Raw genomic sequence first — 22,864 nt, forward strand, 5'->3', positions numbered from 1 at the left:
GACATTAGATAAGGGTATTGCAAGGACAGGTTAGGAATGAATGGGGTGTCTCAGCCAATGGGCAGGGATTTTCTTAATTCCCTTGGCCTGCTGGGAGAGCCTATTTATTTGGGTGGAGTCAGGTGATTGGGGTTCTGTGCCACCTGGATGGCTGTCTGGGTGGATGTGTGTCGCATTGCCGCAGGCTGCTAGGCCAGAAACCTAAGGCCTATCCCGGGGACATCTGGCTGCTAGGCTATCTGCGAGCCTATCCAGAAGTAGAGTAGGGCTGGGACTGCGGGCTTGTAGTCCAACCAGAAGTAATGGTTCTACCGGCCAGGGAACCAGTCGTGGTCAGAGGTAGAGGGGAAGCTGTCACCACAAAGGGACCATCCACCTTGATAACGGAGACCATTGTGAGTAAGCTGAGACCAGTACCAGAGCAGATTTCTCACCAGCCGGGGACAGTGAAGAAGTGGGAAAGCATCAGCAAGTGCCAAGTCAGGGACCCAGTGGGACAGCAGAGGTGATGCTTGTGGAGTGCCAAGCCAAGGACCTAACATGTCAGCAGGTTTGAAGCTTGGGGAGTATCTCTGAGTGCCAAACCAGGGACCCAGCAGTGTAGCAGGGGTGACGCTTGAGGAAGATACTGAGCACTACAGTGAAAGAGCTCAGGGGATCCAGTGGCTAGTGGATCTGAAGTCAAGTGAGAGAGACTGGGAGCTTGTTGACTGAAGACCCACAGTGAATAAGTGTGGGGTAAAGAGAACTGTTTGTGTTGCAGATAGTTGAATACCTTTACTGTTAGTAACAGATAAAAGATTGTTGCCATAGTAGACAGTGGTCCTACCTATACAGAAGTGATGTCCGGCTGGAGGCCTTCACCTGTATAGCTGTATACCTATAGAAGTCTGCCAATTAATATTGTATCTACCTAAGGGTGTTCTGGCCCTAACCCTCTCAGTTTCTGTTCTGTTTAAGAGACAATGAATCTCTTTGCATTCAAAAAGTGTCTAGCGCCCACCATTTCATCTTGTATTACACCCACCATGCCTTGTAACCCACTCTACACTGAAGGATGTCAGCTGTCCCTAACTCTGGAGGTCACCATTAGGCCTTAGGGGCCCCAGGACTTTGCTACATATAGGCAAAGGGTGGGGCCACCTGGTTACGTAACCCGAGTGTCGCAGCTGACAGGCACGTCTGGGGCACGTCTTCTTGGGCTGTGCCCCAGGAAGATGTAAGGTATTACGAAACATGTAGGGCGGTGCTTTGTGCTGATGCCATCACACCACATGGGACCCAGGCACATGGGTGTTTGTTTTTAGCTAGCTGGTTGTTTTAAATACATTGTTTGTACTTGTCATATTGCAGACATTTTCTGCCTGTTTATTAGTATTAAAGGCTCCTTTTTGAACGTTATTATACAATTGGAGTTCCTTTTTGTTTTTTACACTCGTGGCTTTGAGCGTGAGTGCATCTCCTTTAAGGTTAGAGTGTCCATCTGCTGGGCTCTTTTCCGCACCTCACTGAAGTAACCTTCACTGATTGTCTGAAGACAATGAGGGATCAGAGGCATTTGAAGATTCACCTGTCACTGCAGTGGGCTCACTCTGCCTGTGTGTACGACTCCGCACTTGAGGGGGTCTATCTGCTCCCATAAGGGTTCCCACTTACAGAACTTCTTGTTCAAGTTGAGACCCGTTTCTGTATTAATACTATCTTTAGTGACTGGTGGCGGGAACCGGATAATTTATATCTACAGTGGATTTTGCTGTGCATCTATATATCTACTCATCTCTCCATATGGAAAAAATGGGGTTCCCTCGCGCCATCAAAGTGAAAAATATCTGAATGTGGTATGTCGGTTAGATTGCTGCTAGACCTAAAGTGTATACTATGCACTTGGACAAAAATAAATAAAAAAGGTGTTGCGTATTTTTGGAAAATCATTTATTTGCATAGTTTGCACAGTAGCAGCTTGCACAGCAGCTAAATAATTGCATGCACAGCAGCAATTTGCATTAGGATTCACCATTAGTATTGGTATAATTATTGATTTATTGCACTTTATCTATGAGGTAGAATACATATCAAACAAGGATATTCAATTTTTGTAGTAATATATGGTATATAGTTTGCGCTGATCACCTTTTTTATTTATATTCATCTCTCCATATACCCATCAATACTGTGTACTTTGTTGTTCCCTTCATGATCGATAACACCCCTTCACTTTTTGTATCACATTGCTATATGGACATTTATTTGAAGGATCACGATTGAACATTTGTTATTTGTACCTTGTGTCATATAAGGGTGATTGTTCACTTTAGTGCAACTTATTTTATACTGTGCAGCTGCTAGGCTGCATGCTCAGATAAGGGTTTTGTATGGAATTTGGGGGGGGGGGGCCCAACACAGTTTTTTTTAACATTTTGCTATTGCTGAGCAATTGCCGGCATTCTTTATCTTTATAATCAGTGGGTAAGCACTTTGACAGAAGATGACAGCTATTTCTTCACACAGAATTCAAATTGGTCGATCGTTTTTCTACTGATCCGAATTCTAATCATTCTGAAAAGTTGGAATTCGTTTGAAATTTTATAAATTAAACTAAATTTTAATGAAACCGAAAATGCCTTTTTGTAGACCCTATGCATGTATCCAAACCATAATACTATAAGTTAAAGCAGTTGAGTTGGGACAGCAGGTTGTTTTTAACCCGATATGTCAATATGTTGTCTGTGGAATAATCCTTTTTTTTTTAACATTCAATTTTTTATTTAGTTTTCAGAACATAAAATAACAAATAAAGACATTAAGACAAGTATAACAGGATTCACACCATTACAGTTACATAGTATAGCGAATGCATTTTTGATAAATACATTAAGTCAGTATAATAATTGTGAATAATCCTTCAAATTCATATATTTAAATTCAGTTTCTAGCTAGTAAACCTCCAAGAATAAACCTATTCACCCCTGGGAGAGCAAACTGTGAACAGGTCTATTCTAACATGAATAAACAAAAGAGAGAAACAGTATGTCGTCTAGTATATCAATGTATTCTAGCGAGTCAAACCAATCAGGAAATGAAAGCAGCATAAGTCTCTACAAGGAATAAGTGCTACCAACAGGCTACCTAGTGGTAGTTAATACTGAGAATACAAGTCTTTCAGTACTGTAGATGCTTTAGGATGTATGAACCATACACGCCAGTGCTTCTTAAAGTGAATTAAGTTATAATTTTTAAGTGCCAACAGTAATTCATAGTACGCCTGGGTGTTGACTCTAATGCCTTGTACACACAGTCGGACATTCCGACCACAAAATCTGTCAGATATTTTCCAACGGATTTTGTCCTAAACTGGTGCATACACACGGTCTGACAAAGTTGTCGGAAAATCCAATAGTTCAAAACGTGATGACGTTCGTTCGTAACAACGGGACTACGTTGAGGCTACTAGCCAATAACTTTGGTCTCGTAGTTTGATCTGAGCATGCGTGGCACTTTGTCTGATCAGAATTCTCTACAAACGATCGGAAAAAGTCTGATCGGATTTTTTCCGTCTGAATTTCCGACCGTGTGTACAGGGCATTAGAATGACATCACACAGGTTAGGGGCCTCAATTGATTGCCACATTTTCATTATGGTAAGTCTAGCTGCTATGAGAATATTTGCCACTAATGTTCTGTATTGAAATGGGAAAGTGTCAAGGTTGATACCTAAAAGGGCCACAGCAGGTGAGAGTTTTAACGTTGCGTTGAGAGAGGCAATAAAGGTGGATATCGAGTTCCAGAAACTGATCAGATTTTTACAACTCCATAAAATGTGGAATAAGGAACCAACTTGATCCTTACAACACCAGCACAGTGGTGATGTAGAGGGATATATTTTAGCTAATTTGTAAGGAGTTAAGTACCATCTATTCAATATTTTCTGGGAGTTGTCCCAAAGTTCTAAGCAGAATGTTGCAGTTTGGTTTATTCTCATAGCATTGTACCAACATTTGTCCGAAAAGCATTATCCTAAATCTTTTTCCCATTTATACATATTAGGGTTTTTCTCATATTTAGGATACTGAGAAAAACTTTAGAGAAGAAAGCTATACTTTTATGTTTTACAGGTTTGTTAATGGTGAGGTGTGACCAAATTAAAGATGGAATTTCAAAATCTTGATGGGGATTAAAGCTTTGCAGATGGTTAAGCTTATTTAACTTATCGTCAATCGTGGCTTTATATCCTAAAGGAAGGTGTAAGTAAAAGTTAAAGCCCCCAGCAATCCATTTGTTCGAGAGTCGGCCTCTACAGTAGTCAAGGGCTCTGAGTGGTATAGGTATCTTTTGTAAATGCCCTAGAGCATGGAAGTTTGAGACAAGAAACTTCCATGCTAACAGGGTAGCTTTAATGGAAAGCAATTTAGGAACTAATGACCTTAGAGAATATCATGTAAGCCACTGATAGGGCAAATAAATCATATCCCTTGGTTATTTCTCTTTCGATGGATAACCACAGCTTATCGTCATTTGGGAAGAACCAGTATTTCATTTGATCCAAAAGTGTTGCGTAGTAGTATTTATGCATATCAGGTAAGTTCATACCCCCTTTGTTTTTAGAAGATGATAAAATAGAGAAAGCTACCCTTGGTTTTTTGTTATTTCAGACCAGGTTTCACAATTTTGTATTTAGAATCTTGAAAAAGCTTGAAGGTATTGGAATAGGTATGGCTCTAAAAAGGTAGAGTATTTTGGGTAGGGTTTGCATTTTAAATGCTGCAATTTGTTTTATATTTCGAAAATCTTTAGACATCAAGTCTAATAACTTAGGAAAATTAGCTGCATATAGTTTTTTTGCGGGAAATGTAAGGTTGATACCTAGATGCATCCCAATTATAATTATATTTTTCTTTGAGGATGGTACAGGTATCATTAGATATATTCATAGGTAGGGCAAAGCTTTTCCTATTGTTAATTTTGTAATAAGATACTTTTCTAAAGGAGTTAAGTATTGATTGTAGCACATGCATGTGGAATAATCTTTAATCTATATGGAATAAAGATTTTGATTACATTTCAACAATTGGGAGCTCAGTTATATATTTAGATATTTATAAGTAGTATGTTTCATACAGTAGTAACAATCAATAATTTGGTGAGTATGGTGATAGGTAAAGCCCACATCCAAAGTGTATTGGCCATTTTTGTTTTTGCAGCTCCTCCTAAAGCTTGCAGCAGTGAGATATACATTCCTTAAAGTGGAAGTCCAGGCAAAAAAGAATGCCAAACCTGCTCTCCGCCCCATTATAACCTAATCTAAACCGCGTAAAGCAAAAATCTCTGACCTTATCCATTCTACAGCCAATCGGAAGCGGCGGAAGCTGTGTGCAGGAGAGGACCGGCAATGGCTGTGAAATACATGGGAAGTGACATCAGCAATAGATTTACTATGGGTCTTCCATTGTTTGCTGCTTTTCCTGCACCCACCTCCACACTGAAGCCACTGCTGACAGCTGATGCTGGGACTAGACCAGATTGGCTGCAGAATAGGTAAGTATTGTGATTTTTGCTTTACAGGGTTAGATAGATTAGGTTTAGAATGTGGCAGAGAGCAGGTTTAGCATTAGTAAGGCTTTGCCTAGTCTTCCACTTTAACTCAGCATCCTGTACATGTCGTCCTGACGAAGTAACGCTTGCACGTAACTGAAACGTGTTGATATCACAGACATGGCACATGATGTCTGGCTAATCCATGCCCCCTTGGCGTTTCAATTGATGGCGGGAGATCCATGGCAATATCGAACGGTCCTTTAACCAGTTCCCGACCAGCGCACGCCGATGTACGTCGGCAGAATGGCACGGGCAGGCATATTGACGTACAGGTACGTCCATTTTTAAATGCCGCCCTGCCATCGCGTGCGCGCCGCAAGCGGCGCGCTCGCATGCCAGTCGGGACCCCCGTGAGTCCAGTCGCGGGTCTCGCGGACTCGATCGCCGTGGGGATACCCGCAATCGTCTCACAGGGCGGCTGAATGGGGAGATGCTGTTGTAAACAGCATCTCCCCGTTCTGCCTAGCAACAAGTGACGCTGATCTCTGCTCCATGTTATTGGAGCAGAGATCAGTGTTCACTAACACAATGCCCAGCCCCCACAGTTAGTAACACGCCCCTAGGAACGCTTAACCCCTACACTGCCACCCTGGTTAACCCCTTCAATGCCAGTGTCATTTACACAGGAATCAATGCATTTGTATAGCATTGATTGCTGTATAAATGACAATGGTCCCAAAAATGTGTCAAAAATGTCCGATGGGTCCGCCACAATGTCGCAGTCACAATAAAAATTGCTGATCGCCGGCATTACTAGTAAAAAAAAATATTAATAAAAATGCCATAAAAGGATCCCCTATTCTGTAAACACTATAACTTTTGCTCAAACCAATCAATAATCATTTTTTGCGATTTTTTTTTTTTTTTACCAAAAATATGTAGAAGAATATGTATCTGCCTAAACTGAGGGAAAAAAAAATTTTTCTTTTATATATTTTTGGGGGATATTTATTATACCAAAAGGTAAAAAATGATTCGTTTTTTTTTTCAAAATTATTGCTCTATTTTTTTTTATAGCGTAAAAAATAAAAACCGCAAGGGTGATCAAATACCACCAAAAGAAAGCTCTATTTGTGGGAAAAAAAAATTGTTTGGGAGCCACGTTGCACGACCGCGCTATTGTCAGTTAAAGCGACACAGTGCCGAATCGCAAAAAGTGGTCTGGTCTTAAGCCAGCAAAATGGTCCGGTCTGAAAGTGGTTAATCACCTTTAGGGCAGATGACTGCAATGGTGTGCGCATGTAGCAAGGAACAAACCACTGTGGGAGCGAGGAGTAAGGTATTATACCTTATTCCTCTACCACCTAGAGGAGACGTTTCCAGCCTTTTTACCCCAATAAGTCTGGCTGTCATTTCTAATTGCACTTATACTGCCAACACCAGGAGACAGCAGGTAATAAGTGACCAGAGGAAACAGGAATTGTTATATCATTGTTTTGCCATGCAGCTTTGACTGGTCGGGACATTGGAGTCACCCTTCCTGAAACCTCGTATTTTCCTGGTCAATGAAAACATTATATTTATTTGGCTATTAGTCATGACATGCTATTCATATTGGACAGTGGCCATTTTCTATCACAGTGTACATCTTGATTGGACGAACATAGATGTTGATGTTGACATCCAAGTTATTGAACCAGATTTCCTTTATAGAGCTAAGGACAATAATAATTCTTAATCCATTTTTTTACCTATTTTTAGTCATCATTTGGGGATATATTTTAGAGGCGTGGGGCTTATATCAGTGTAAAGATTCCAGCTTTGAATTGATTGCCACCATTTATGCAGCAATTTTCTGTGCTGGGATTATGACACATATAATATTATTAAAGCAATAGTAAACCGCAGTTGGATAGAAAAAAGAAATTCCCTGCAAGGCAATGTCATAATCAGGGATCAAGTCCTGGGGAAAAAAGTGTGGGAACTCCCACCCAAGATCCACTCGCCCACCAAAAAAAAAAAAGATACGCTCATATGCAGGAATACTTCAAAAGTGGTATTTTTCATCCAATTTTTGTATTGTGTGTATGAAGCTTAACTGTTAGTACATAACAAAAAAAAGCAATCCTCAATAAACATAAATACGGTAATTCTCTGAATAATCAGCATTCATTCAATTGTGCTTCCATGCAAATGTGAACATCGTGTTCTTTATTGGGGAATTTTATTTTGTTATTTATTAGAGTGTTTATGTGGTGAGTTTACACTTTTCATTGAACAGAGTTTGGATAACACAGGGTTAAATGGAAAGGTCATAAATAAATTTCACATTATCTGGACAGAATGCTTAGGGAGATAGTGATGTGTTCCTGCTTATAAGATGTATGTTAGCTTGGGGAACTGAAAACTCTGCAGGGCTCCAACACACTCTCGCTGCTATTCCAACCCTTCACATATTTCCACATAAACTTCCCTCCTGGCATTCAACTTTGCCAGGTATTGTGCTCAGCTTACCACCTCAAACTGATGTTCCTCCCTCAGCTCACCTCTCTCCCTGCATGTCCTGTGAGCAGAATAGCTGTGCTCCTCCTCTGGGTTCTCTCATCATATGGCACTGAAGATAGAGGAGGGGGGGATTCAGCGGGACACACAGAGCAAGTATGCAGGAGACTGGGAGGGGGGGAGATGAGGAGACAGAAAATCAGGAGGGGCCAGTGGGGAGGAGCGCATCGCGAGAGGTCTGACTAAATACAATCTCTTAGCAGCAGGGACCTGATCTACCAGTCAGCTAGCTGGGATTGACAGGTAGATTGAAGCGGAAGCTGTCATGGGGCCCCCTACTGGCAATGCCTGAATGTCGGCAGCTGCTGATGTAGCACCTGACACACAGCTCACATACTTCAAAGTCTTGCAGGACGCGGCTGCTAACGGGAACGGAGTTCCTGTTGTGGAAAAAATACAGGAACTCCGTTCCCATGCGTTCCCGCAGGACTTGAGCTCTGGTCATAATATACTAGTATGCATCGCATACTAGCATATTATGAGAAACTTACCTTAGAACGAGTAATAAAAGCTTCCCCTACTCTTCCTTCCAGGTTTGTGGCTATTGGCTACATGAGTGGCCGAGGGTGCAATTAAGTCACTCCCGGCCACCGTTTATGGCATGGGCCCTGAAGGCCCGGCACTGTAAGCCGGTGATGTCACCAGCTGCATGCACTCTGAATACTTCCTAACCCATAGAAGTTTAGGCTTACCTGTAGGTACAAGTGGTGTAACAGAGTTTACTACCACTTTAGGACATCAGGACGTGTGTTGGTGACATCTGTTTTTAAAGTAATTCCCCCCTTTAGTCTATTATGAATGCTGCTGCTAGACTAATACACCTCACTAACCAATCCATGACTGCTGCTCCTCTCTGCCAATCCCTTCACTGGCTTCCCCTACCTCACCATATAAAATTATAAATTCTAACCACAACATACAAGGCCTTCCAAACATCGCCCCCAGCTACATCACCAACCTCATCTGCAGATATCGCCCAAATTGTCCCCTCCGCTCCTCCCAGGACCTCCTGCTCTCTAGCTCCTCCCATGCTCACCTTCAGGACTTCTCTAGAGCCTCTCCCATCCTCTGGAACTCACTGCAACAAAATGTCTGATCAACCCCTAACCTGTCCACCTTTAGGAGATCCCTGAAAGCCTGAGCCATCCCCATCCCCATCAAATCATTCCCTGCATCTATTACCTTTTGTACAACCACCCCCTCCCTTTAGAATGTAAACTCTATAAGCAGGGCCATCCTGTCCCGTCTGTATTGAACGGTACTGTAATTGTGCTGTCCCCCCTCTACATTGTAAAGCGCTGTGTAAAATGTTGGTGCTATATAAATTGTGTATAATAATAATAATAATTTACTTTGTGATGGTGAAGTGATATGAGTGCACTGTGCATTAGTATTTTGACATGAGAATTACTCGTTTGGATATAGTTTTAAATAAAATATATATTTTTTAACCCTATATTGAAAGCATTTTTTGACAATATATAACTGCTGAGCCACCTACTGGTGGGCTGTACTCCCAGTGTTAAAGAGGAAGTAAACTCTCCCACTCTGATGCTTCTCTTAATTTAGGCCATTATAATAATAATAATAATAATACATTTTATTTATAATGCACTTTCCATCAAAAGACCTCAAAGTGCTACATAATTACAATAAAAACAAACAAACCGCTTAATTTACAAAACATTTGCTAAAAAGAAAAGTCTTCAACCCCTTTTTACTCTTTAACCACTTCCCGACCAGCGCACGACGATGTACGTCGACAGAATGGCACGGGCAGGCATATTGGCGTACAGGTACGTCCAATATTCGATGCCGCCCTGCCATCAGGAGCGCGCCGCCGGCGGCACGCTCCCGCGCTGGTCGGGACCCCCGTGAGTCCGGTCGCGGGACCCGCGGACTCGATCGCCGCGGGCATCCCCACGATCGTCTCACGGAGCGGCCGAATGGAGGAAATGCTGTGTAAACAACATTTTTCCATTCTGCCTAGCAACTAGTGATGCTGATCTCTGCTCCATGTGATTGGAGCAGAGATCAGTGTACACTAAATGAAAGCCCAACCCCCCCCACAGTTAGTAACACACCCCTAGGAACACTTAACCCCTACACTGCCACCCACTGGTTAACCCTTTCAACGCCAGTGTCATTTACACAGGAATCACTGCATTTATATAGCAGTGATTACTGTATAAATGACAATGGTCCCAAAAATGTGTCAAAAATGTCCGATGGGTCCCCCACAATGTCGCAGTCACAATAAAAATCGCAGATCGCCGCCATTACTAGTAAAAAAAAAAAAATAATAAAAAATTATTAATAAAAATGCTATAAAACTATCCCTATTTTGTAAACGCTATAACTTTTGCGCAAACCAATCAATAATCGCTTATTGCGATTTTTTTTTTTTACCAAAAATATGTAGAAGAATACGTATCGGCCTAAACTGAGGGAAAAAAATGTTTTTTTTATATATTTTTGGGGGATATTTATTATAACAAAAAGTAAAAAATAATGAGTTTTTTTCAAAATTGTCGCTCTATTTTTGTTTATAGCGCAAAAAATAAAAACCGCAGGGGTGATCAAATACCACCAAAAGAAAGCTCTATTTGTGGGAAAAAAAGGACGTCAATTTTGTTTGGGAGCCATGTCGCATGACCGCGCAATTGTCAGTTAAAGCGACGCAGTGCCGAATCGCAAAAAGTGGTCTGGTCTTTGACCAGCAAATTGGTCCGGTCTGAAAGTGGTTAAAGAAACTTTAAAAAACTTGTTTCTAGGGGGTTGGCAGCGCCATCTTAAGTATTGTTTTCTGAGTCCACAGTGGAGTGTATTTCTGCCCTTACATTGAGCACTTCCTGTACTGTTAACCAAGCCTCCTTCTCAATCCAACATTTCTATGGCAACCCTGCTTCCCTGTTCATAGCTGACTTGTTTTGTTTTATTTCATAGTATTTACTTGTGCTGATGGCTAATGTTTCCCTTTGTCAGTCTTATCAGCTTCAGCTGATAAGACTGCAGTAACGGCCAGGTTTACATTGTATGTCATGTCACATAGTCACGTGGTGTGTAGGAGGAAGCTCTGAATGAGTCTGAAGTCTCCTGGGAGTTAAAGCGGGATTCCGCTCTTTTTTTATTTTTTTCTTACCTGTCTCACTGGTGGGCGAGTGCTACCTTCGATTGGCATCCACGTCCGGCGTTTATTTGACCCCCGGCGCGACAAATCTTTTCCTCAGGATGACTTATAAAAACCTGCTCTGGCGTTTTCCATTTTAACTGTGGGCGTCTGAAGCCCACAGGCATTTACTTCCTGGTATATGATGACGTCTGGCTCCCAGCATGCTCGGCTCCATCTTGCACATGCTCAGTGAGAGCAGTGACAAGGAAAGAAAAACTTTCATTGTCCCCCATGGATTCTTGGGAAATTTCCCAGGGACCATTGCGAGGACAATAGCCACGCCTACTCCCACGGGAGGACAACCCGGAAGTCAGCTGAAACATCAGAAATAAAAGGTAAGTAAATAATATTTTTTTTTTTCAGGGTTCGTTTAGGTAAGTATGCTATCTATTGATTTTAATAACATGAACTTTCATTTTTAGGTACCAAACCACTTTAAGTGTTGTGCAGTAGGAAGTCCTGATAACAGATAGATAAGCACATAGAGAGTGTGCCGTAAATCAGGGGAGATCTGGGCATGCTCAGTGACTTCATTCTAAAGAACAAAAAGGATTACAACAATACTAAGCAAGTAAGGAGATATGTGCAAGCAGTGTTCATTAGCGGTTTTTATGTTGATTTACATGGGACAAAGTTGTGGGGGAGGGTTTACAACCACTTTAAGGTGGTTTTCTCCTTTTTAGTAATACTATGGTTTTGTTTTTTTTTGGCAACAGGTGATTAGGCACAACTAGATTGGGGATTTATATTTCCCTCCTGTTTTTGCATTTCGTATGACATGGCATACTTCTGAGCAGTACACCCTGTATATAGGGCATTCCTTAACTCTGCACCCTGTACATAGAGCACTCCTTAACTCTGCACACTGTACACAGTGCACTCTTTAACTCTGCACCTTGTACATAGCACAGTCCCTAAATCTGCACCATGTACTCAGCTCCCTTCTTGGCTCTGCAACCTGTACATAGCATACTCCTGAGCCCTGCACCCTGTAACTAGTGCACTGCTTAACTTTGCACCCTGTGCATAGCGCACTCCTGAATGCTGCATCCTGTACATAACACTCTCCTGAGTTCTGCACCCTGTACATAGAACACTCCTGAGCTCTGCATTCTCTACATACAACACTCCTGAGCCATACACCCTGTTCAAAGCACCCTCCCTAACTCTGCAACCTGTATATAGCGTACTCCTAAACCCTGTAGCCTATAGATAGCATACTCTTGAGCCCTACACAATGTATATAGCGCACTCCTTAACTCTACACCTTATACATAGCACACTCCTTAACTCTGCACATGTACATAGTGCACTGCTTAACCTTTCACCCTTTACTTTTTAAACACATTTTGTGAATTCTGGGATATGGATGACGGGATCATGTTCCCTCCGCTATCCCCACACTCCATTAAAACTAACCATTTACTCACATAGTTTTTTGTTTCCTTAAGGAAACATTTTTGGAGTACAGCACTTTTCTTTGTGACAACCGTTTTTGCTCTGAACCCTCCTTCCTGGGAACTGACTTCTTACTTGGCTACTAGCACCATCTATGAGGAATTATGAATACTTGTGGTTGCCTTGGGAGTTGGAGACTGCTGTATCACCTGTGAGGTAACCCTATATATGGGTTTCCCTTTTCTTATACATAAACATGTACACATATATCCCTCTCTTCCTCCCCTTGTGTGTTTTAAATTAGGCCATCTCTGTGTAGCTCCCATGGGTGACATCGGAGCCTAGGGGGGGGATTTAGGTGCCCCCAATTTCCACTCTACTGGATCCTGCTGTATTGTTCTTATATTTTGGCTGGCTGTGTGCTGTGCATCCACTCTTTGGCATAGTGAGTAACTTCCTGTTACGTCTCCTCTTTTCTCTCTGCCCTTATCCGCCTTTTATATATTGCAGAATGTCTGTGATTATGTTCTGATATGCATTTTATTTCATAGAAGATGTTTGCGAATGTGGTTTAAATCAACCCTGAAGAAGGAGCATATAGAACGCTGAAACATGTTGGTATTTGGTTTATATACCTACTTCATCATTGTATATTAATTGATGCTACTTTGTGCCCTGTGGCCACTGACAATCAATTTTTTAACAGTAAAATAGATTTTTATTTTAAAGTATTAAAGTTACAATGACACAGTACATGGATAACATCTTATGCATAAGGTCGCAAGGAGACAACAGGAAGAACAGTTCAGTCAGACAGTAAACAGTTTCTCACAGTTTAAAACAGTATAGCATCTCCATTTATAATATCAGTACGATATTGGGTTTGGAATTAAGAACAAGGAGCTTAAGATGAAAAGTGGTAAGGGAAAAAGAAAGAAGGGGGGGAGATAGGGCAGGGAAGCAAGAGGGGGGAGATGGGAGGGGGAAAGGGAAAGAGGGGAGGTGGGGGAAACAGTAGGCTCATTGTATTCCAGCATATCCAAATCACCAGAAAATAAAAATTTGGAAGGCAATACTGTTTGTCAAATATTTCCCAATAGCTCCCAATAGCTCCCAATAGCTCTGACCATGTGCTTCAATCCACTGGGACCAGACCTTATCAAACTTTTTAGGGCAGTTTCTACTCTCATACATCAACTTACAGTGGTAGAACAGAGTTGATTGTGGCAATCCACATATGGTGCGTGGTGGGTGTGGATAGTTTCCATTTGAGGAGAATCTCTCATCTGGCATAGTATAATGCATAGAACAGAAATAACCTCATGTCTAGAGGCCTTGACATTTTCCATACTACCAAGCAATGCAATGGTCGGGTCTAAGTCAAGAGACCCGTCACTAAAGGATCCCAGGGTCTCCAGTACCCCTTCCCAGTAGGGTTGCAGCGCGGGGCAAGACCACACCATATGAAAGAAGGAGCCAGGGGATGAGTTACATCTGGAGCAGAGGGCACTCATACCTGGGTATATGCTGGCTAACCTGACAGGGGTGTAATATGCCCTGTGCAAAAATTTCAGTTGGATAAAACGGTCTTTTGCAGAGATCATTTTGGGGGTATAGTCAGATGCAACATCCTCCCAGCTCTCGTCTGTCAGTCCTGGGATGTCGTCCCTCCACTTATTGTACACTTTAGTCAGAGAAGGCATGTGTGTGCTAGATAGGTAGAAGTACAGAGAGGACAGAGGTTTATCTAGGATTTGGGAGATAAGCAGTCTTTCCACCAAGTCCATCTGGAGGGTCAGCGGTTCAGGAAACTGAGCCTGAACCACATGCCTAAGCTGATAATATCTGAACATCATAGAGGCAGGGATGGCATATTTGGCTTTTAACATCTCAAAGGGGGAGAAGGACCCATCGGTGTAGATATGTTGGATTGTAATTTTCCTCCGGACTGCCCATAGCTGGGGGTTAGGAAGTCTGTAAAGGTGAGATAGCAAGGGGTTGCCCCATAAAGGCGTGTGGGGAGAAATGACTGAGTCTGCTTTGTAAATAGCCCTAGCTCTCTGCCATACATGTACAGTTGTGCGCATCTGGGTCTTTACTTGGGGATGGGTTCTAGGCCCTCTATAGGGCAAGTTACTCAATGCCGCATAGGAGCCCAATATGGCCACCTCAAGGGTCACTGTCGGGTTCTGTCTGGGCTGGTCAAACCACCACCGGACCGTCACCAGGACTGCCGCCCAATAATAGAGTTGGAAGTGGGGCATTGCCAAACCACCCTGTGAGAGGGGGAGCTGGAGCGTACGCCTTGCCAGTCTCTGGGTTTTCCCAGCCCAGACAAAGGTTGAGACAATGGAGTCTAGTTTTTGAAAGAAAGATTTAGGAATAGGGCACGGTGTGTTCCTGAAAAAGTATACAAACTTGGGAAGATACACCATTTTTAACAAGTTCACAGGGGGAGTGTTTTCCAAAGATGGCATTTCTTACCGAACTGGGTTAGGAGAGGAGTAAGATAATCCTCCATGTACGTCCGAAGGGACCCTCTGACAGTTACTTCTAGATACTATAATTTGTCCACACACTATAGCGGCGTACCGGTAACTGCTCTGGGGGAACAAGACCGATCTGTCCCAGTTAATGCGAACCCCAGAGTATTTAACAAACTGGTCGATTATCTCAAGCATAGAGCTCAGACAGGTTCCCGCGTCTGCCAGGTACAACAGAGTGTTGTCAGCATAAAGTAAAAAATTTTCCCGGAGTACCCCAACTGGCAGGCCCCTGACCCTCTGATCCTGATGAATTAGGATTGCCAAAGGCTCAATTGCCAGGGCGAAAATCCCCGGAGACAGAGGGCATCCCTGCCTAGTGCAAGCTGAATAGAGCCAGCAGGCCATTCATTCACTCTAACTCGGGCAGTCGGGTTTCTGTATAGGAGCTGGATCCAGGAGATGAACCTGGGCCCAAATCCAAAACATTCCAGCACCTCCGACAATCAAATTTACTGTAATATTGTTGTATATACATTGATTCATTTTATCTATATATCTTTATTTTTTGATGCTAATAAATACTTTGACTCTCATATATGTTTAGCTTGTGTCTGTATGCCTCGAGCCTAAAAAGTCCCACCTATCTTTTTTGGCAATTTCTTCCAATCCATGTACTAGGCATGTGGCCTACAAGCAGTTTCCTTCAAACCTCTTTTTTTCTCTATTGTGCCCTTTACATAGCACACTCCTGAGCCCTGAATCCTGTACATAGCACACTCCTGAGCTCTGCATCCTGTACATAGACTACTCCTGAGTCTTGTATTCTGTACATATTACACTCTTGAGCCATGCGGCCTGTACTTAGCGCCCTCCTTAAAGCTGCAGCCTGAACAGAGTGTACTTCTGAGCCCTGTGTCCTGTACATAGCGCACATCTTAACTCTGCACTCTGCACATAGCACACTCTTTAAAGTAATTGTAAAGATTTTTTTTTTATATAACAAATATGCTATACTTACCTGCTAAGTGCAAGGGTTTAGTACAGAGCAGCCCCGATCCTCCTTTTCTGGGGTGCCATGGCGCCTCCTCTTAATCAGGTGCCCCCACGGAGAGCTGGTTTTCTTGGAGGCACCCATGCGGGTTAGTTCCCGAGTCCCACTGTTGCATCCATTGGCACAGACAGCAGGACTCAGCCCCGCCCCTGGCTCCCATGTCACTAGATTTGATTGACAGCAGCGGGAGCCAATGGCTGCCGCTGCTATCAATCTATCCAATGAAGACCCAAGACAGCAGCTGGAGCCACTGGGCTCATGCACGTTGGTGAAATGATCGGGTTCAGGTAAGGAAAAAAAAAAAGGGGGGGGCTCTGAAGGCAGCTGCAGCACAGAAGGGTTTTTACCTTAATGCATGTATTGAGGTGAAAAACCATGAGACTTTAAAACCCCTTAACTCTTCACCCTGTACATAGTGCACTCCTCAACTCTGCGCCTTGTACATAATACATTTCTGAACCCTGCATCCTGTACATAGCACCCTCCTGAGCTCTGCATCCTGTACATAGAGCACTCCTCAACTCTGTGAGTCTATGGGTGTGTATCTATCTATCTATCTATCTATCATACATACAGTATATATACCCACACATGCATGTGTGTTTAAGTTTTGGGGTGCACACCTTAATGCAATATTTTTTTTTCATCTTTTTCTATTGTTCATTTTATTTTCCTAGTTTGATGCTTTCTTTTTAATTTGTTTTAAATCATTTTTATTCCTATTATTCCTAATCATTTTTATTCCTATTACAAGGGATGTAAACATCCCTTGTAATAGGAATAGGGCGTGACAGGTCCTCTTTACAGTGAGATTTGGGGTCAATAAGTCCCCAGATATCACCTCTAGGCTGGGAAGCTTGAAATAAAAAATAAAATATCACAACATCGCGCCTGGTCTCCAAATTATCATAGAGACTCCGGGGACCATCTGGCCCAACAGGAAATCTCTACGGTCAACATCTGGCACCAGTCGGTTCCTTCTCCAGTTCACCGATGGCAGGAATGAGCCAGGAAAAGCACCAAAGGGTGGCAGGAGAGGGGGGGGGGGGGGCGTCCTCACCCGCCGCCTATGAGAATAATCAAGCAGCTGCACAGCCGCTTTGATTGTTCTTCTGGTAAAGGGGATTTACATACTTTACTAAAATCAGAGCTACTGTCCTGTTTCCTGAAGTTTGAGATGTATTCTAAATGTATTCTAAATGGTCATTCACAACTATATTGACACAGCAAAAGGAACAGAACAGATATGACCCAAGTCCAGATGCCAATGTCTACATCAGTTTGTTAAATGAATGTAAGCATGTAAGAAATGTTGCCCTTTGAGCCAATGTCGTTTTTCTTTTTCTTTTGACTGATGGAGGAGAAAGAATGTAGGGGGCTCTCATTATGAAATGGTTTTAAGCATTAGGACTGATTAAAAACATGTATTTTATTTATAATTAGCAAGTACTACTTACAAATGAAACTGTAGAATTCGGTCCATTTAACGTGTAGAATAAGGACACATGAAACAGAGAGGACGGCACATAGAAATAACATTTTAGGAGCCACTTTTCTCATGTTAGGTTGGTGCACAGGTATTAGTATTAGTCAAATCTTCAGTACAAAAACTCTGGAAATACAAAAAAAAAAAAAAAAATTATTGAATGTATTTTTCCCAATAGAAATTCAAAGGATTGTGTGGTTATAAACCCAAATGACAAACTACAGAATTTTTTTTTCTTTTTTGGATCTTTGATCAACAGAACTTTCAGTAGACACTAGAAAAGAAGAGGTATTTTATAACAATATGTGTACTTTGCGGCGTGTTTAGGATAACACTTTGAAGTGGTCAAGCTGGATAATTCATTCTGGAAGAGGGGTCACAGGATTTATTGGTTTATGGAAACTGTATCTCATATATTTTGATATAGTTGGCTAAAGGTTGGTCATCACCTATAGATTGGTCTTTGTATGGGGTATTTGCACGAGATGTGTTGTTTATTTATCATATGTACTTTTATTCAGTGGAATTCTGATTTATTATATGTACTTTAATTAAATTGAATGCCAATTTGTTATGCCTCATAGATTTATTTATTTATTTCGGGTACTTACATAGCGCTGTCAATTTAAGCAGCGCTTTACATATACATTGTACATTCACATCAGTCCCTACCCTCAAGAAGCTTATACTCTAAGGTCCCTAACTCACATTCATACATACACATACTAGAGACAATTTAGACGGGATCCAATTAACCTACCATAGATTGGTCTGTGTGTGGGCAATTCGTTTTTTTAAATATTTTCTATAATGTTTATTTATTTGGGTAATTTTGATCAATTGCACACTGTATAGGTTTAGCGCTATTCTTTTTGTATTTTTGTCTTTTAAATTTGGTATCACAAATTTAAATGTAGGCTGTTTTACCCGTTTATTGTAATATCAAGCCCAAGTGTAGATGTTTCTTATTACATATTTCAAAAATGCTTTAAGCTTATATTTGGAACCTGTTGGAGTCACCCCCAAACCACACAACTGGACGGTGTTCAGACAGTAAACAGTCTTTTAAGGGTTCATAGGTTTCTCTGAACTCCATACAGGGGTGTTTAACTTATAATGAAAGCATAGATCACTAAAACCTCCCACAGTGTAGAAAGAACATGACTTGGTGCCAATAAGGTATAGACTTAGGCCTACAAATTCTCCAAATCTCAATCCAATTGAGCATTTATGAGATGAGGTTGAAAAACAAGTCTGATCCATAGAGGCCCCATGTTGCAATATACAGGTCATAAAGTGTTACTAAACTCATGACCCTGCATTCGTTATATTTAGTCTCCCACCATACACAGTATAAGGAAATGCAATAATTTCACTAAATATAAACTGTGAAATACCTTTTCTCATCAGCAATTATAGCAGTCTTGTGACTTCTGTCAGGGTCTGGTTACAGCTTGTAGGAGGAGTTTTTATTCTCCCCTCCCCCAGTCAAATGAAGCTGCAGGATCCCTACCCCTCAGCCAGGACAGTGTTGATTGGCCCTGTGCTGATCACACGCACTCTCCCAAGAAAGAAAAACTCTCTAGCAATACACACAAAACTGAGCATGTGCAGCTTGTCCCCTAGCCTCTCCCCTAGAACAAAGGCTTGGTCCCCTAGCCTCTGCTTGGGGACTGTTGAAGAAGGGGAGGATCAGAGAAGCTGGGATCAAACAACCTTTTTACACAATGCAGAGGATTAACGCCTTAGGTTCTACAGTGAGTATAACAAGCATGCTTTACTGCATATACCAACTGTTTTGTAAAACATTAAAGGATCCGCTATTGACAGATTGGTGCCAGATACCACAGCATACCATCACTAATGGAGTCCATGCCTGGCCAGGTAATGGCAGGTGGTCATATTGTTCTGGCTGATTGATATATACCAGTAGATAAAACTAAGAGCATTCCTCCTAAAGGCACAGGGACCCATTAGAAGCCCAGCAAAGCACAATGGCAGTTGAATGCGTCCAATATGCCCCCAGACCAATTTTAGCAATCAAGCTATACAAAAATGGCAACCACTCCAATTTATAATTAGCTTATATTTATTTATAATTAGCTTTTAGAGTTGCAAAAAAAGTAAAAATAAAAAAATTATATATATATATATATATATATATATATATATATATATATATATATATATATATATATATATATATATATATATATATCCCAACACACTTACCAGCTAGCCTGCAAAAAAATAACCAAAATGGCACCGTCTAACAATTTGCATTCAAAATTAAAAGTTTTAGTTGCACAACATTTGAAAATATATGTGAAAGCCAAATACAATATCTGCATATAAGAAAAAAATTTCATTCATGTTCTTGCTTACACAGGCTTATGTGAGTGCAGTTTCAGTTTTTGCGAACATTGAAGTATAATTCAATACTCCGGTTTCTGGGAAATTCCCCATCATTGCTCAACCTTCCACAGCACTCAAAAATAACACTTTTTGTTGGGCTGTCAAATCATTATTTAAAGCTGTTCCAGGCACATAGGAAAGTTGATCTGCTCTAATACTTGTCTTAATTGTACTATTATTATGTGGTATAAACAATTCTGAGAATAAACTTGGGCACCTTATGCCAAGTTACATTTCTCATGTGAAATTTAATACCTGTCCCTCTCAGAAAATAAACACCAGCGTGACATCTGAAAATTAGAATTTATTTCTTTACAGAGTTTAACAGACTGGGGATGATGACATCTAAAAATATAAAATGTTCAAAGTTTGCCAATTAGTACTTTCTTATCCCCTTACACACAGCCTCCAAACATTTCTTGTAGACAAGATATTTCTCCGTTCTTCCTTCAACCTCATATACATAAATTGAGCTGTATGCACTGCATTTTTAACCATTTTGTGTCCATGTACCCAATTGTTTGGTAAAATACAAAAGATGGGGTTGCATTGAGTAAATAGATACCAAGCATCTCAAGACTCAAAATCGTGTGCACCTGTGCAATGGCAAAAAACAACGGTAATAATAATTTAGGTGTCACTTTAAAAGCCTTTGCAAGTTATACATTTAGAGTTAACCATGAGCAGTGGTCCTAGAATTATTGTTCTCACTCCAACATTTGTGGCGATACCTCACATACTGTATGTGGCACAATCGCAGTTTACATACAAGTGCAGTACCTATGCATGCATTCACAAAGATTCATTTAATTTTATTGCTATGACAAGGGAGTTTAAAAATACCTCTATGTGATAGCAAAGGCATATTACAGGTCCTCTTTATGGAGACATCAAGGGTCTATTAGACTCCAATGTTTCCCCTACACTCTACTGGAGTTAATCAAGCACATATTGATTCAGTCATGGAAGCTCAGCATCAAATTTGGGGGAATACAGTCTGCCTAGAAACACCCACTCCTCTCCAGACTTACACCCACCCATCAAGGCATTTATTCGTACAAGACTTCCAAGACATAGCCTCCTGCTTGTATCAGGGATATCAAAGAGTACTGAGGCAGAGTGCTGTGATGCCCCCAAGGGGTCGCTGGTGAACTTGGTCCTACTTCCCCATTCTGAGCACACACAGTCAGGCACATAGCATTTCCTTCATTCTTCGACTGGCTGAGGAAAGAGTCTAGGGGTTCTTTTTAGGGTTTTCATTAGGAACAATACACTTGGATAAGGTTAGGAGCATGGCATACTCTAAGGAACTGCAAACTGAAGGACTCTTCAATTTCTGGATGCACTTGTACATAGTTACTGACTGCACTGTACACATTGAATGTCCCATACAATCTCTTTGCTGCTGGGAACCTTTACTCCTTTCAGAGTTAAAAGCTACACACTGTCACATGCCTTTAACACAGGGGTCTTCTACTCACATAGCCACAGGATAGTCGGTTGCCTCTTGCCAATATCACCAGGCTCTTCTAGTGAGGGAGATGTAGACTCACCTCCATAGGACAACTGGACTCTTTCCAACCAGCCTTCTCCTGATCGAACTTGATCCCTTTACATGGATCTGCCAATAGACCCCCCAGCTAAGCCTAGCTGGGACCCCGGTGTCTTCGTTAAAGCCTTCTCAAGGATCCTGCACCAGAGGGGTAAAGCCCCTGCACAGGGGTTCCCTCCTGCATGAATGGACCCAGGAACACTGCATGCTGTGGTCCAGGCCTCAGACTATTTACCTCCTCATCTTCTGGGCACACCTCCCCAGGGATTGGTTGAAATAATCAGGCTGCCTGTTCTGCTCTCTCTTCTACTATGCTTCTAGAGGCCTCTAGAAGACAGAGGGAAGCAACAGAACAACAGGCTGCAGCCCTAAGCAATCAATCAACCAACCCCTGCTTCACTGATAACCTAGAAGGCTGCTCTAAACTAGGTGGGTGTATGTACAGCACCCAACCCACCCCACCCCACCAGTCATGGTCTGTTTATATTGCAAAGAGAAGCACAGGGACCCGATGATGACATCACTGGATTTTAAACAAAGTATGTATTGGGAACAGAATGGGTTAATTTATTGATTTTATTAGCTTGTTGACAAGAAGGGTAAGGCCGGACATGCATGGATTGAAGTTTGGCTGGTTCAGCAGGGACTGGAAGAATTTTGATCTATGTATGGGCAGGATGGTTGTACAGGCTACTCTATCGATTGACTTGTGTACAACCAGCCTGCTGGAAAATTTTCTCTCTATTAGCGTTGACAGCTATAGCCAGGCGTGCTGATGAGTGTATTCTTACAGCAGGGAAATCTCCCCGCTGTCAGCATACAATAGTTAAAAAAATAGCAAACATGTTATACTTACCTGCTCTGTGCAGTGGTTTTGCAGAGAGCAGCCCCAATCCTTCTCTTTTTGGGTCCCCCCGCTGGCGCTCCTGCCCCTCCCCTCTGCAAGTGCCCCTAGAGCAAACAGCTTGCTCTAGGGTCACCCAATGAGGCTCACTCTCAAGCCACTGCTCTGCATGTCCATTCAGACACAGAGCCAAGTCTTGGCCTTGTCCCTCTCACTCCTCTTTGGCTCATTGGCTTTCGCTGCTGTTTCAACCAATGAGGAGGGAGAATCCCTGAAGAGGCGCTGGGCCTGCATTGCAAAGAGAATTTTTATCACCACTTAGATGGGGAGGGGGTTGGGAGAAGCTAAGAAAGGCAGCATAAACTT

At 41.9% G+C, this 22,864-nt stretch overlaps 1 protein-coding gene across 1 annotated transcript in view; it reads right to left on the reverse strand.

Annotated features, from left to right (window-relative positions):
* The window catches only part of LOC143960972 (carbohydrate sulfotransferase 9-like), an 89,398-nt gene that overhangs the window by 31,487 nt on the left and 35,047 nt on the right, over positions 1 to 22,864 (reverse strand). The window contains exon 2 of the mRNA XM_077470047.1: positions 17,659 to 17,813. Coding sequence (XP_077326173.1) covers positions 17,659 to 17,761 — 103 coding nt within the window. The 5' untranslated portion in view covers positions 17,762 to 17,813. The remainder of the gene's footprint in view (positions 1 to 17,658; positions 17,814 to 22,864) is intronic.

Source organism: Lithobates pipiens, unplaced genomic scaffold, assembly GCF_037356315.1.
Source record: "Lithobates pipiens isolate NorthernLeopardFrog02 unplaced genomic scaffold, aLitPip1_a1.2 Scaffold_8, whole genome shotgun sequence".
NCBI lineage: Eukaryota > Metazoa > Chordata > Amphibia > Anura > Ranidae > Lithobates > Lithobates pipiens.